Genomic DNA, 13,683 nt, shown 5'->3' on the forward strand with positions numbered 1-13,683 from the left:
TCATGGTTTTGCTACACCATTTCCCCTTTCCTCCAATCTCCACAGCATTTTCATTCATCACTTCCAAATTCTTGATTTCTTCTTCGAGATTATTAATTCTTTGAATAAGTCCTGGAATGATGACTTCAGCACGGTGACACAAAGGGCCATCTACCCATCGGAAAAAATTGCACCTGCGATCCAGACATGCCAAGAAACGCCGACCCGCATTTGTCGTTGTCCAAGCCATCTGTTGTGCTGAAAATTTTAGACAAGAACATCTTGTAGTCATTTCTTATGGCTGATTTGTTGAGAGTAAAGAGGTTAGGGCTGATTTATTAAGAGAACAAGAAGAACACAGATTGTACATAATGGAATAATAAAAAGTTGTTGCATATATATACAGAAGAGATACACTGCAAAAGAGCCGTTCAAATATATTTTTCCCAATTTACCCCTTATCCCGTTAACTTTAACGTCACAGTTGGATGGAAAAGCGACCATGGGGTGCAAAAAGAAGCGTAAAAAATTATTCGGGGTGCAAACTGACAACAAAAATAATATAGGTCCAAATCGAGAAAATTAAAATATTAGTGGGATACAAATTGCCAATTAATCAGGGATCATCTAAGCATCTCGTTGGTCATGAATGTGGTTATGTAGTAATGTGCTACATGAAGGATATCTATCAAGACAAGGACATGAAATTCATAATTAGGGTAAGTTGTAATATTTTTTCTCCTGTCATTTGGTTACAATCTACACTCCAAGACAGAGCCACAATAGTTGATTTGTTCTGTGCTTTATGCTTTATGTACTCTTCAGTGGGCCACTAAGAATCGAAAGACGTACACAACGGAAGAACTGGATGAAGTTTATTTCGGGACCCTTCAATATGTCCAAGAATTTGTGTACTGACTTACGAATACTAGCCTTTTGACTTGACCAGTATCTGCACTTTTATTTGGTAAAATATTTTGATTTGTATTAATGTTGGTATGGTGGTTATGGCGTAGCTAGTTTGGATTACATGGGATGTATATGATATAATTAAGGAGTACATGTATATGGGGTTTGCCTTTGGTTGAAAATGGCTTGTGAATATTTTCTTGTTTTGGCGTTGATCGGAGTTGGTTTGACTAGGATGATATAAGGGGTATATTTTGTGAAGCATGTGTGAGTGTTTATTTTGTCGGTTATCGAAGATGTGGATGTTTGATGGTAATGGACTAGTTATTTGAAATGGAAATATAACAACTTGACTAGGTTATTTTGTTGTTGTTATTGTTATTTTGAGTTTTATAAGATTCGGTTTTTATAGATATGCATTGTTCTAGTTTAGTTTAATATATATATTAACATTTGTTGAAAGTTAAAAACCCGATCTAAATATTAAACTAACATGTACTAGAGACATTATTTCTACAAAATAAACCGATGCCAATTAAAATCTATAACATCATTGTGTACTAATGTTAAAACCTAAAACATCATTTATATTATTCATAACTGATGTCTATAATATTGTTTGTAATATGCAAAACCGATGTTTTATTGAGTGTTTTATATCGGGTGGAAACTGATGTATATACCAGTAATAACAACGGTTTTTCTTCTTAGAATTGATGTCTATGTGAAACTTATACATCGTTTCCATCGTAAAACTAATGTTAATAGGCCTAATATACATCACATTTTCTAATTTACTGATATAAATTTAAATTAAACACTTGTGAATGACATGTTAAAATTGATTAAAACCTCCTATTATTCTTATATAAAATAGCATCAAAGACTATTTTTTATATATAAAAGTCTGTGATGAAGATGTTTTGCAACGGTTTTGGACTGATATAAACAAGGAAGAAACCGATGCCTGAGGTGATATTTCACATCGGTTGTGAAATGATGTGAAAAAAATACCTTTCTCTACTATAACATCTGGGACATAGCATGTAATTATTTTTATCAATAAATGATTATTATGTGATTATTATGTGAATTTTTTGTGAATTATCTGATGATTGATAATAATATTTGGATGTTTGTATATAATAAAATGTGGTATGTTAATTTTATAATGTCCAGAATAAAATATAGGTAATTAAGGTATTTTTGTTGTAATTTTTGGAGTATTATATAATTTTATAATGATTTATGAATTTATTAATTATTTTGTGAATAATTACGAAACTATTTTATAAAGTTGGGAAAAACTTTTTCGATCCGGATTACGGTTTGACCCGTGCGCGTCCCGGCGCAAAATTTTCGATATGATAATCATTTCGATAAATTAACAAAACCCGTATTCTCAAAAGACGGGATACTATTACGTTATTTTCCTATAAAGTGTTTTATAAAAATGCCGGTTTGGATAATTATCCAATTCGGGTATCAAATCGGATCGTTTTTGCAGTTACGTAGCGGCTAAGTAACTAATTTATCGATCCAATACAATCCAACACGAACCAATATTCCATAAATATAAATAGCCTATTTGTTACTTTATTTTATTCATATCAGTCAGTTAAAACCGAATATTATACTTCAAAAATAGCGTACAATAACATATAATAATTGAGGTTTGATTTTCTGAAAACTCGAAATTAGGGTTCTTGGTGTTCTTGAGGTGCGATTTGGGGATTTTTGCTCTGAGGGTTATTGATTGAATTTGATGATTGGAAAAGCTTCCTTATGTAATTTGCAATCAATTTATATATTTACTTTTATCAAACGATTGCTAGAATGAATAAACTGAGGTTTTGATTATTTTTATTGTATTCAATTTTGATTTTTATTTTTCTGATTACTTATGAAATAATTGCATGTTTTGATTCTGAGATTAGATTACTATAGTTGTTAACTTCGTTTTAAGCTATTGAAAGTTGTGTTTGGCTGAGAATCGATAGACTTCGATTGATCGTCGGGGAACCGCGGTGGTTGCCGGCTTTTATGGCGGTGTCAGCAGGAAACGATGACCCACGAATCGTTTCCGATGATCGATGTGCAATTTGAACTACTGTGTGGTGTACGAATATGGTGCACCAAGAATTAGGTGCAAAAAATAAAGTTTATAATTGACTTAAACTCATCGGAACCGGCAAAGCCGCCGGATCTTTCCCAGATTCTGGCCGGCGTTCAACCCGGTCCGACAGGTTATTTTGAGCTGTTTGTTTTAGCTGTTGACCCGCTTTCGATCTTACTTTCCCCAATTCCAATTTCAAAAACATGTTTCTGAATTTTCTTTTTATAAATAATTCAAAAAATTCATTATTTAATCTTTAAAAAAATATTTTTAATTTTAAAAATCATTATTTTGATTCTAAATATTATTTTTAATTCAAAAATAAATCAGAATTTTTAATTAAATAAGTTTTAGTTAATAATTAATTACTTAATTGATCAATTAATTTAAATATTAATTTATTAATTGATTTAATTAGTTAATAGTTAATTTTAATTGATTATTTAATTAGATTTATTTATTTATTTCGATTTAAAAATTCCGAAAAATATTTTCGAGTTTTAAATTATTTTTAAAGCTCGATAATTATTATAAATTATGTTAAAGTCAGATTGGGTATTCGAACCCTATTATTTAATAATAAAATGATTCGGAGACCTGTTTTAATTCCAAAAAATTGTTCAAAAATTTGTATTAAATAGACCGTTCGTCCGTTTAATACGAAACGAACGCCTCTAAACTCAAAAAATTATTTTGCTTTTATTAAAAATAGTTTTGAGACTTAAATTATTTGGTATCAAAAGGGCGTTTATTTTATGAATCATTCTGAGTCGGTTATTGATCAATAAAATACTCTTTTTGACCCGATTTCAATTCTAATTATAACGTATCGAGACCTATCTTTTGATGATTCAACCGGTATGCTACATGAATTATGTGACTATGTGTTATGTGAAATATGATATACATGCCTTGTGTATTTATGTGTTATGTGAACTATGAGTCAATGTGTGTCCTAAACTTTATATGATTCAAGATGATCCTTATCTGTTATTATCGGGCGGGTCAACGATAAGGATAAGCGTATAGTCTAGATAATTATATATTATCTGTTAAATGAATGGTATCTTTTATGATAGATACACATAGTGCGAGGCATTCAAAGCCAGACAGAGATTGTAAAAGTAAAGCCTGATTACGTGTACTAACAAAACGAATAGAGATAAACCTGAAACGGTGATTGACAAGAAAGGTCAAGTAGCATGTCAATGGAAATACATATAGATCAGGACTGAGTGAGATGGCAGATAGCTAAATATTAGAGGGTTATCAATTGAGGCAAGTATTCCTAACCTTTCTTCTAAAATACTGCAAATATTTATTTGTTCATATTCTAAGTTCAGTATAGTTAAATGTTTTTATATTTCACTGTAATTACTCTTAATTATGCCAGTACCTTTTTGATCTTGTTTTTTGATTATCGATTGATCTCTTGAGCAAATACCCATTAGTTCGGGTTATTTACGAACCCGGAATCAGGATGTTTTGAAATCAAAATGATTTGACATCAAAATACTCCACGGACTGGATGGTTACGATGAGGCCCAGGAATGAGCTGGACCCTAAGGGCCAGAGATGGCTGATCCCTTGATTATTAGGCCATTATTGCCTGGGTACCTCATATATTGGTTGGGTCTATGCAGTTGGGTATAGATCTGCACTATATCCTGACTGATCAGCAGGTTATAGTGCATATGTTGGTTTCTAGTGTCCAGTCTAATTTATTGTTGCTCGTCATTAACGACATTCCTTCTTGAATAGTTTATGATTACAAAATCAAACAAAGATTTTATTCAAAGAGATAAATCAGTGAAACGTTCACTGTTCTTTTACAGAATAATGTGATTTATGATTAAAGGCCAATGAGGGCCGATGTTTTATTCACTCAACTGTTTTAAATAAATAAAGATGTTTTGAAATCATTCAAAAATCATTTCCAGAAGTTTCTTTGATCTAATACCTGGAAACCATTTATGATACTTGCTGGGCATTTTTGGCTCACTCTTGCTTTGTGAATAGCTTTCACAAAGTTAATAGCTTTAAATACATAGCAAAAGAGAAGAGATTCCAGCTGAAGGGATTTGGAGGTGTTAGAGTGATCAATACGAGGAAATTAGTAAAGAGGTAATGGAATTATATTTTAGATATTTTAATTTTAGAAGGTAGATTCTTGTTTCATACCATAACCTGTAAGCGATCTAGATTAATGAGTGGTTATATGTATATTTGTTTTAATATACAGGTTTATATTATTTAAAGTTATTTAGTGCACACAATTATGACCCTGGATTTGGTTTTAGAGCCACAGGTTATTGCTCCCTTAAATAAGAATATGTGGAAGTAAGATAGGATTGACAGGTCATATAAGATAAGGAAGACCCTAAGTATACTCATTTTTAGTTCGAGTTGAGTGTAAACTAAGATTAGCAGATCCGATATGGATAAGTAAAATAAAATATTGTTAAGATAAGTGGAAGGAGAATGTATTGCCGCTATAGAAATATTGAGTCCCCAGATCCTATAGTTGTGAAGAGTCGACAGCTCGACATAGATTGGGTAAATTACCCTATTTTCATATGGTTTTAAAGGAAAATGCGATTGATTTATTTGGGAATTTTGTATAAGGAAAGATAGAAAAGTTTTAGTATGAGCCAACTTAGAATTATATAGTAGGACAAGCATCAGACTGGAGGCAACACGTTGATTGAAGCTAACGAAAAGCCAATATCGCAAGTTTAAAGGCACCACTGTGGCGATGAGCTTCTTATCACTTTTTTGCCACCGTGCAAGGATCGACATATCGACCTTATTAGTTATATTTAAGGTTAACAAGAAGATACAATCTTATGTATGGATCGAATGTTAAATTGCGTTAACCATTTGTAAATATGACATCAAGGACGATGATGAAAATATCAAAGATAGTAGCAGATGCCATCACTGGAGTTAGAGTTACGAATAAAATGGTATGGGATGATAAATGAAATTTTTGTCGACTAATGAAGGAGAAATGAACCCAATAAGGGGTAGGAGATATACTGAAGTAGATGCACCCTTAGGTGGTTGTTTCTTCAATTAGATATCATGTTGTGGTTGAAGAGAACAACAACCAACTCATATAGTAAGGACAATCAGATGTATGATTTTTAAAATTCTAAAACAAGTTTCGAAAAAGGTTTTCTTAACAGAATTTCTAAAAGATCTTTACACAAAATGAGTTTTAAAATTTTGGTTCTCAAATTACTAATTGAGTTCTTGTTGTTATAAATATTAGATTACCCGGAAGAATATTTGATCGAACTCGGTATTGTTAAATCAGAGGGCCAAGTAAAGCCGCTAATACAGAGAGGTTTAAAATTTCCTCGGAAGAAGAATGCAAACCTGGGTTAATAATATCAACAATCAAATCAATGTGCGGAAAAGTTATTTATGGGTTCATTGACCCAAAAGAAGCTCGAGGATGATTGAAGAAAATGGAGGAATTCTCCAGATGATTTTCATAAGAATAATATTTCATAAGAAATCAACGTGTGAGTTTCTCTCAGTGATATGTGAGAGAAGAAGGAAAGAAAATTTATCCTATTCCTTTTTCAAATTATTTCTCTTCTCAGAATATTTCTTTTTGATCGAGATAAACAGTGTTATGATGTGATGCTTTATCGAAATGATGAAGAGTCTGGTGGGACGCCACCTAATTATGTGTTGTATGCCATATAGTATAAAAGAATGGTCATCTTGATTACAAATATGGTTGTCTCACTCCTATCTAATTCATCATTCATTCTTTCCTCTTCAATTATGACTTATTCTTTACAAAAGACTTCCAATCAGAATCATATTCACAAATTCTCTTCTTGTATAAAGTCTACTCTTTGAACTTTCTAAAAGAAGTAAAATAACCTTGTATAGCGGATGGAATTACTTGTTAAGTATAAAGACGATAACAAGCTAATAAATGGTGGACATTTTCGTGCAAAGAAGAATCACTGTACCAATAATGTGGTTGTTACGAAGATATCAAATCAGAAGCGGAAATTTATATACGTGATACGTTTCAAGTCGAAGATTTTGGCCTGAATTGGAGTAGTTAGTAAACCGTATGAGGTAAATTAACCATAGAAATAAGAAAGTAAAGTTACACACCAGGTAAGGCAGACGATTGACGAGACAACGAAAGCAGATGAAGAAATTTTCAATAATGACCCAGACAATCGATTAATACATTGTGAAGATCAAGCGTACCTCAATCATGTGGAAGATACCTATCATGAGCATTCAAGATCGAAGAAATTCAAGTTACAAATAAATTTTGAGCGTGTTCTTCAAGGAATTGTTAAGATGTTTAACTCAAGTAAGTGAGTTATGGTAAATTTGACGCTCATAGCTGAGCCAGCGACGAAGGTTCCGTATGGGAAGACATAAGTGGAAATGAAGAAATGGGGATCCAATTGCGAAATTTCTTAATAAGTGACTCTTTGAAACGAAATAAATTCTATCATATTATAATAATGTTTGTTGAAACCACGTGTTGGTAATCCGAAGTTAGCCAAGTTAACTACTGAGAAGAAGCATATATTCACAAGCGTAGAGGATTTGTTTGATCAGTTGAAGGATGGAGTATAGCTTCTTAAAAGCATCCATATATAGGTATGAGCCGTGGAAAATAAGATTAAAAGATTTCTTTAGACGGATTTATGAACATATATCAGTGATATGAATTGTTAATTATAGAGCTTAATGATGAACTAGAAGAATCTTGGAATAAAGTTTTTGAGACACAACAGAATAATTTTATATTCACTAGTGAAGTTCCGAGATATTTTGAAGAAATATTTTAAAGGTATGGTTATGTCCCTAATTTAATAAAAAGATGTATGTTATGCTAGTCAGTAGTATATGTAGATATCAGTATGATATATTCTGAAGTATGGTAAAAAGATGAGTTCATGATGGTGGATTGATTTGGATTGGTTGGTTGTTTGGTTGATTGTTGGTGTCGGCTTGAGTCCGACTAGTAGTCCATAATGTAGAGGAGATGCTGCTAAATTTTTTAGAAATACCCTACTTTTAAAGGAAAAAGTATACTTCAATGTGTTACTAATATTTCTGTTGATACTCCAAATGATTGTGATCTCGGTTCTTGAAAGAAGTGGTTGTAGCCAAACTTACTTTATATCAATTAAAAGAGTTAATTGGTTAATTTTACAACTTATGGTCAGTTAAATGGAAATCGATTCCAATTAGATTAAGTCATATTTTGATGTGATTTTCAGATCTGAAGTCAAAGCAATGAGAAATTTGGAGGAAGTATGGACACCAGTAGAATTCAGAAGTTTAGCGGAATCAGCGCGATGTTACCGTAAGTATGCGAGGCTTTAATTGGATAAATATGCCCTTTGCAATAGATATGAGAATTAAAAAGTTATTTGCATATACGAGTGAGAAGAACATTTTCAAGAATTAAAGGTTCAAGATAAGAGCCAAGAGAAGGAGTACTTGTATATGGGGGTTTGCCTTTGGTTGAAAATGGCTTGTTAATATTTTTCTGTTTTGGCGTTGATCGTAGTTGGTCTGACTAGGATGATATATGCGGTATATTTTGTGAAGCATGTGTGCGTATTTATTTTGTCGGTTATCGAAGATGTGGATGTTTGATGGTAATGGACTAGTTATTTGAAATGGAAATATAACAACTTGACTAGGTTATTTTGTTATTGGTATTGTTATTTTGAGTTTTATATGATTTGGCTTTTACAGATTTGCATTGTTCTAGTTTAGTTTAATATATATATATTAACATTTGTTGAAAGTTAAAAACCGATCTAAATATTAATCTGACATGTACTAGAGAAATCATTTGTACCAAATAAACTGATGCCAATTAAAATTTATAACATCATTTTGTACTAATGGTAAAACCTTAAACATCATTTATATTATTCATAACTGATGTCTATAATATTGTCTGTAATATTCAAAACCGATGTTTTATTGATTTTTTTACATCAGGTGGAAACTGATGAATATACCAATAATAACAACGATTTTTCTTTTGAGAACTAATGTCTATGTGAAACTTATACATCATTTACATTGTAAAACTAATGTTAATAAGCTTAATGTACATCACATTTTCTAATTTACTGATATAAATTTAAATTAAACACTTGTGTATGACATGTTAAAATTGCTTAAAACCTCTTATTATTCTTATATAAAATAGCATCAGAGACTATATTTTATATATAATAGTCTGTGATGAAGATGTTTTGCAACGGTTCTGGACTGATGTAAACAAGGAAGAAACCGATGCCTGAGGTGATATTTCACATCGGTTATGAACTGATGTGAAAAAAATACATTTCCCTACACCCGCGTAGATATCGGTTTCTGAGGAAATAGACATCAGTCCAGAACTGATTTCTACTAACCTTTTTCTAGTAGTGTAAGTTAAACTACTAGATAATCAACAAGTACACCTATTAATTTTGTACTTGACTCCTACTTTTAGTCCACCACTCCATGACTTGTTGAGAAGCTATCCACATGATACTAATATACATGTTCAAATGTAAAACATATAAACTTAATTAAATTCCAAAACTTACCCACATTATGGGTTATTTTGTGGGTATCATACCCTGTTTCATTCCTCTTTATTGTTGTATTGCATTTGTTACTCTGTCTTTGTTGATGATGTCTTGACTTCTTAAAATAACTAAAATTGCTAGATATTATTAGAATTCTCTTTTTCTCATAAAAAATTATAATACGAACAAAAATACTTTGGAATGATGGACAATCAATCGCAACTCTAAAAGGCGATGGTTTCGTTATTAATTTTCCTTGCAAGTAAGCAAGACAAGAAAAATCCTTGGATAATGGATTAATTTTATTCTTTAACATATGTCCATTTAAATTTTCTATAATTCTTCGCATCATTATTAAACCAGGATGGCCTAATCGATCATGACAAATAAGAAAATTTATCGGGTTTGATAATTTTTAGTTTATCACCATGTCTGATTCAACAATATTTATAAAAGTACAATATAATATAAAATTATATAAGGGGAGTTTTTTCATAATCTGTTTCCTCCCCGAGAGTATAGATGTGATACATAAATAATTATCGTCATTTTCATTGCCCGTATCAATATGATAGCCATTTTGACGTATCTCTTTGAAACTCAAATGGTTCCTTTTTGATCGCTTGGAATACATTGCATTTTCGATAAATATATGTGTACCCTGAGGTAACAATATATTTGCTCTTTTAGTGCCTTCAATAAAATTTGACACGTCCGATATTGTGTTTACATTCACTTTAAATCTAAAATGATATGCGAAAAATATTCTTTATTTTTTAGAGTTATATGTGTTGTTGCACTAACCTCCAAACAAAAGGATATTCTTCTATTTTTTCACTTAATGAGAGGCTTCCGACCACATTTATATTTTTAGAAAGCAAATATATAAATCTAAATTTAGAAAGATAATATCTCAAAGATTTCATAACAAATATAAACATTACATTGAAAACATAAACCAACCAATTAAGTGTTCATACATAAACAATTTAATATTTAAATAAATAAAGCAAGGTGTTTAATATATGACTTAATTATTGCCACCGCGAGATTTGGCCATCTCCGCATCAATATCATCAAAAAAATCACTAGCTTCCATATGTATAAGGTTCGAAGGATCAACTTGGCCTCCACCCCCAAGGTGTGCTTCAAGATGGGAAATTCCCAAAGGACCAACTTCTTGAATGAAAGTAGTTTTAACATTTTTTAAAGTGGCCTTGTAAAGATCAACCAGATGCTTGGAGGTACAGCAGGTACGACTCCAATGGCCTTTCATTCCATAACGGTGATAAGCACTTTCAACCCTTTTATCCATCATATTTACTTTTGGCTTTTCCTCATTTTTCATCCAGTTCTGGTAGTGAGATTTTCTTTTCAAATTTAAGGATTTTTCATTATTATGACCTCGATCATGTAAGAAACCACATCCACGAGCATATCCACGAGCACAACCAAATCCACGCCCACGCCCTCGTCCATGCCCAAATTTCTTACTTGGCCTAAGATCATTACTGGTCACAACATTTACTTCAAGAAATAGTGTTGAACCTGTGGGACGGGCTTGATAATTTTTCATCAATAGTTCATTATTTTGCTCTGCGAGAAGCAAGACTGATATAAGCTCAGAATATTTCTGAAACCCTCGTTCACGATACTGCTGCTGCGGGAGCATATTATTGGCGTGGAATGTGGAATAAGTTTTCTCCAACATAACTATTTCAGTTATGTTTTCACCACATAATTTCAGCTATACTCGCTTATACTTTTCAAATCTTGTTTGCGCAACTGTAACCAATCATAGCAAGCCTTAGGAATTATAATAGTTTTCTGGTGATCATATCTTTCTTTCATATTTTTCCGTTTCCAATCCTTCATCAAGGTGGTGGTGGAGGAATATCATAGCTTTTGATTTTTCTTGCTAAGAAGTTTTGTTCCCTTCTTTAATTGTGTTGCCAAGACCCATAGCGCTAAGATGGATTTCCACATCCAAAATCCATGTCAAGTAATTATTTCCGGTGACATCAAGTGCGTTGAACTCAAGTTTTGTAAGATTCGACATTTCTTATATTACTATAATAAACATAATATAATTAATCAATTATAATAAGCACATTCAGTGAATATTTAAAATGCTCAAAGAAAACACATATGCATTAATATTTAAAAATGCACGACAATATAACTTGATGATTTATTGACAATACATAGAGATCACATACACGCATAAAATTATAAACTCAAAAAGTATTATTATGTGATATTTATGTGCTAGTTGAGAATAAGCCATGGCCTTTATAATGGCTGGGTGAAGGCTACACATTCTAATATTTAACATTTAATTATATTCACTATTAATACTAACTTGATTTTTTAGTTATAGAATCTTTATAAATAAATAAAAAAAACAAATTATATTATTTAATAGTAGACTCTATTCTCGATAAATTTATAAATATTTATAAAAATAAACAACTCTCTAAATTTAATAAAACTAAACTCCCATTACTTTGATTCTTTTACTCAAATTCCTAGTGTGATATGCATTTAAAATCTATGTTTAGCTATTAAATTAACTACTTTTACAACTAATGCGACCCATCTTCATTAAATTTTAATGTAGGTAATTAAATATTAAAATAATTATATTCTTATTATGAGCATTTAAATTTGAATATTCAAATTGTGTAAACTAGCATATGCTTATTTGAATCTTTACAAAAATACATAATAATATAAATATTTTTAATCTAAATAATAATATAAATATTTGTTGGTAGCCAATCCGGACCTTGAAATTTGAGTAATATATTTTTATTTTATTCGGATCTAAAAGTATCATTTGATTAACAAGAGAATTCAATGGTAAGCAAAACCAAACAAAATGACGCTATACCACATTATACTAATTATATTTAATTCTATGTATATATGTCCTACATTGTAAAATTTCTGATTTAGGTTTAAAGAAATAGTGTATGACTTTAGAGATTTCACTATAGCATTTTTTTGTTATAATTTTATAAATACATGTGTCACATAGACATGTAGCACACTAAAGGCACACAACTTTAGTGTGTGTTTATATATAATTAAAAGACAAAAATTCAATTGAAGGTGCTACTTATCATTACACTTGGATATAAACTAATTTATAAGGGATTTATTTACCTATCAATTTAGATCTTAATGTAACTAAACTTTCTTGTAGTTTATTATGTGAGTTACCATATTAAAATATCAATCAATAAAAGTAAATAACCAGCTAGTTAGGACTTTTTATTACCCAATAATGATAAAAATTGGATATAAGATATAAGCTTTGATTTTTTGAATGACTAAAATGTGGCCTTCCACCTAACCTATATGCATGCTACATTCTTTAGAATATAGCCTTTTTATAATGAAAGTAAAAACAAAATACTTATTACTCTATTATTTTTATCCTGAAATATTTATAATAATTGAAATCAAAAATTGATTTATATTTTAAAATCATTAATAATAATTGATATCAAAAAATCATTTATTCAATATAAATACTTCATCCTTAAATAAATTTAGGAAAATTATGAGTAATACCTTTTTTTGAATCATATCATTTCACAATTTTTTACTTGTAAGTGGTACCATTTTATAACTGGATTGATCAATGTAATATCACTTTATCAAGCAATTAATGGAACGTTATAAAATTATGTATTATATTATTATGTATTTGACTTTTTCTATTTGGTACCATTAAATGTTTTTGACTTATGTATGATATCATTAAATATTTTTTACTTTTGTGTGGATCCATTTTCTCTTACTAAAATCATATTGTTTTTCTTAATTTTCACAATTTATCTATATATTCCCTATAATAGTTAAATATTTCTTTTAATATTATCATTTCATATAAAGGTGTTAAGTTATCAATTAATTTCGTGCCCAATTTTATATTTCTTTATATTTCACTTAATATTTTCAAATAATTTGAAAAATTATTATTCTTATTTAAAATTAGATACAAGAAAATATACGAATAATAAATACTAATAGAATTTAAAATATCCTTATTTCTTATTTTTTATTTTAATTATTATATTT

At 30.3% G+C, this 13,683-nt stretch overlaps 1 protein-coding gene across 1 annotated transcript; it reads right to left on the reverse strand.

The window, feature by feature from the left end:
• Positions 1 to 10,624: 10,624 nt before the first annotated feature.
• On the reverse strand, positions 10,625 to 11,305 carry LOC141685852 (uncharacterized). Its single transcript, XM_074490930.1, has one exon. It carries the CDS (start codon positions 11,303 to 11,305, stop codon positions 10,625 to 10,627), a length of 681 nt encoding a protein of 226 aa, XP_074347031.1.
• Between the last annotated feature and the right edge of the window lie 2,378 nt (positions 11,306 to 13,683).

The sequence above is a fragment of the Apium graveolens genome, chromosome 9 (assembly GCF_009905375.1).
Source record: "Apium graveolens cultivar Ventura chromosome 9, ASM990537v1, whole genome shotgun sequence".
NCBI classification, from domain to species: Eukaryota; Viridiplantae; Streptophyta; class Magnoliopsida; order Apiales; family Apiaceae; genus Apium; species Apium graveolens.

What these genes read in the sequence shown, in the direction of transcription:
- LOC141685852 (XM_074490930.1), bottom strand. Translation starts at nt 11,305, where the DNA reads ATGTTGGAGAAAACTTATTCCACATTCCACGCCAATAATATGCTCCCG.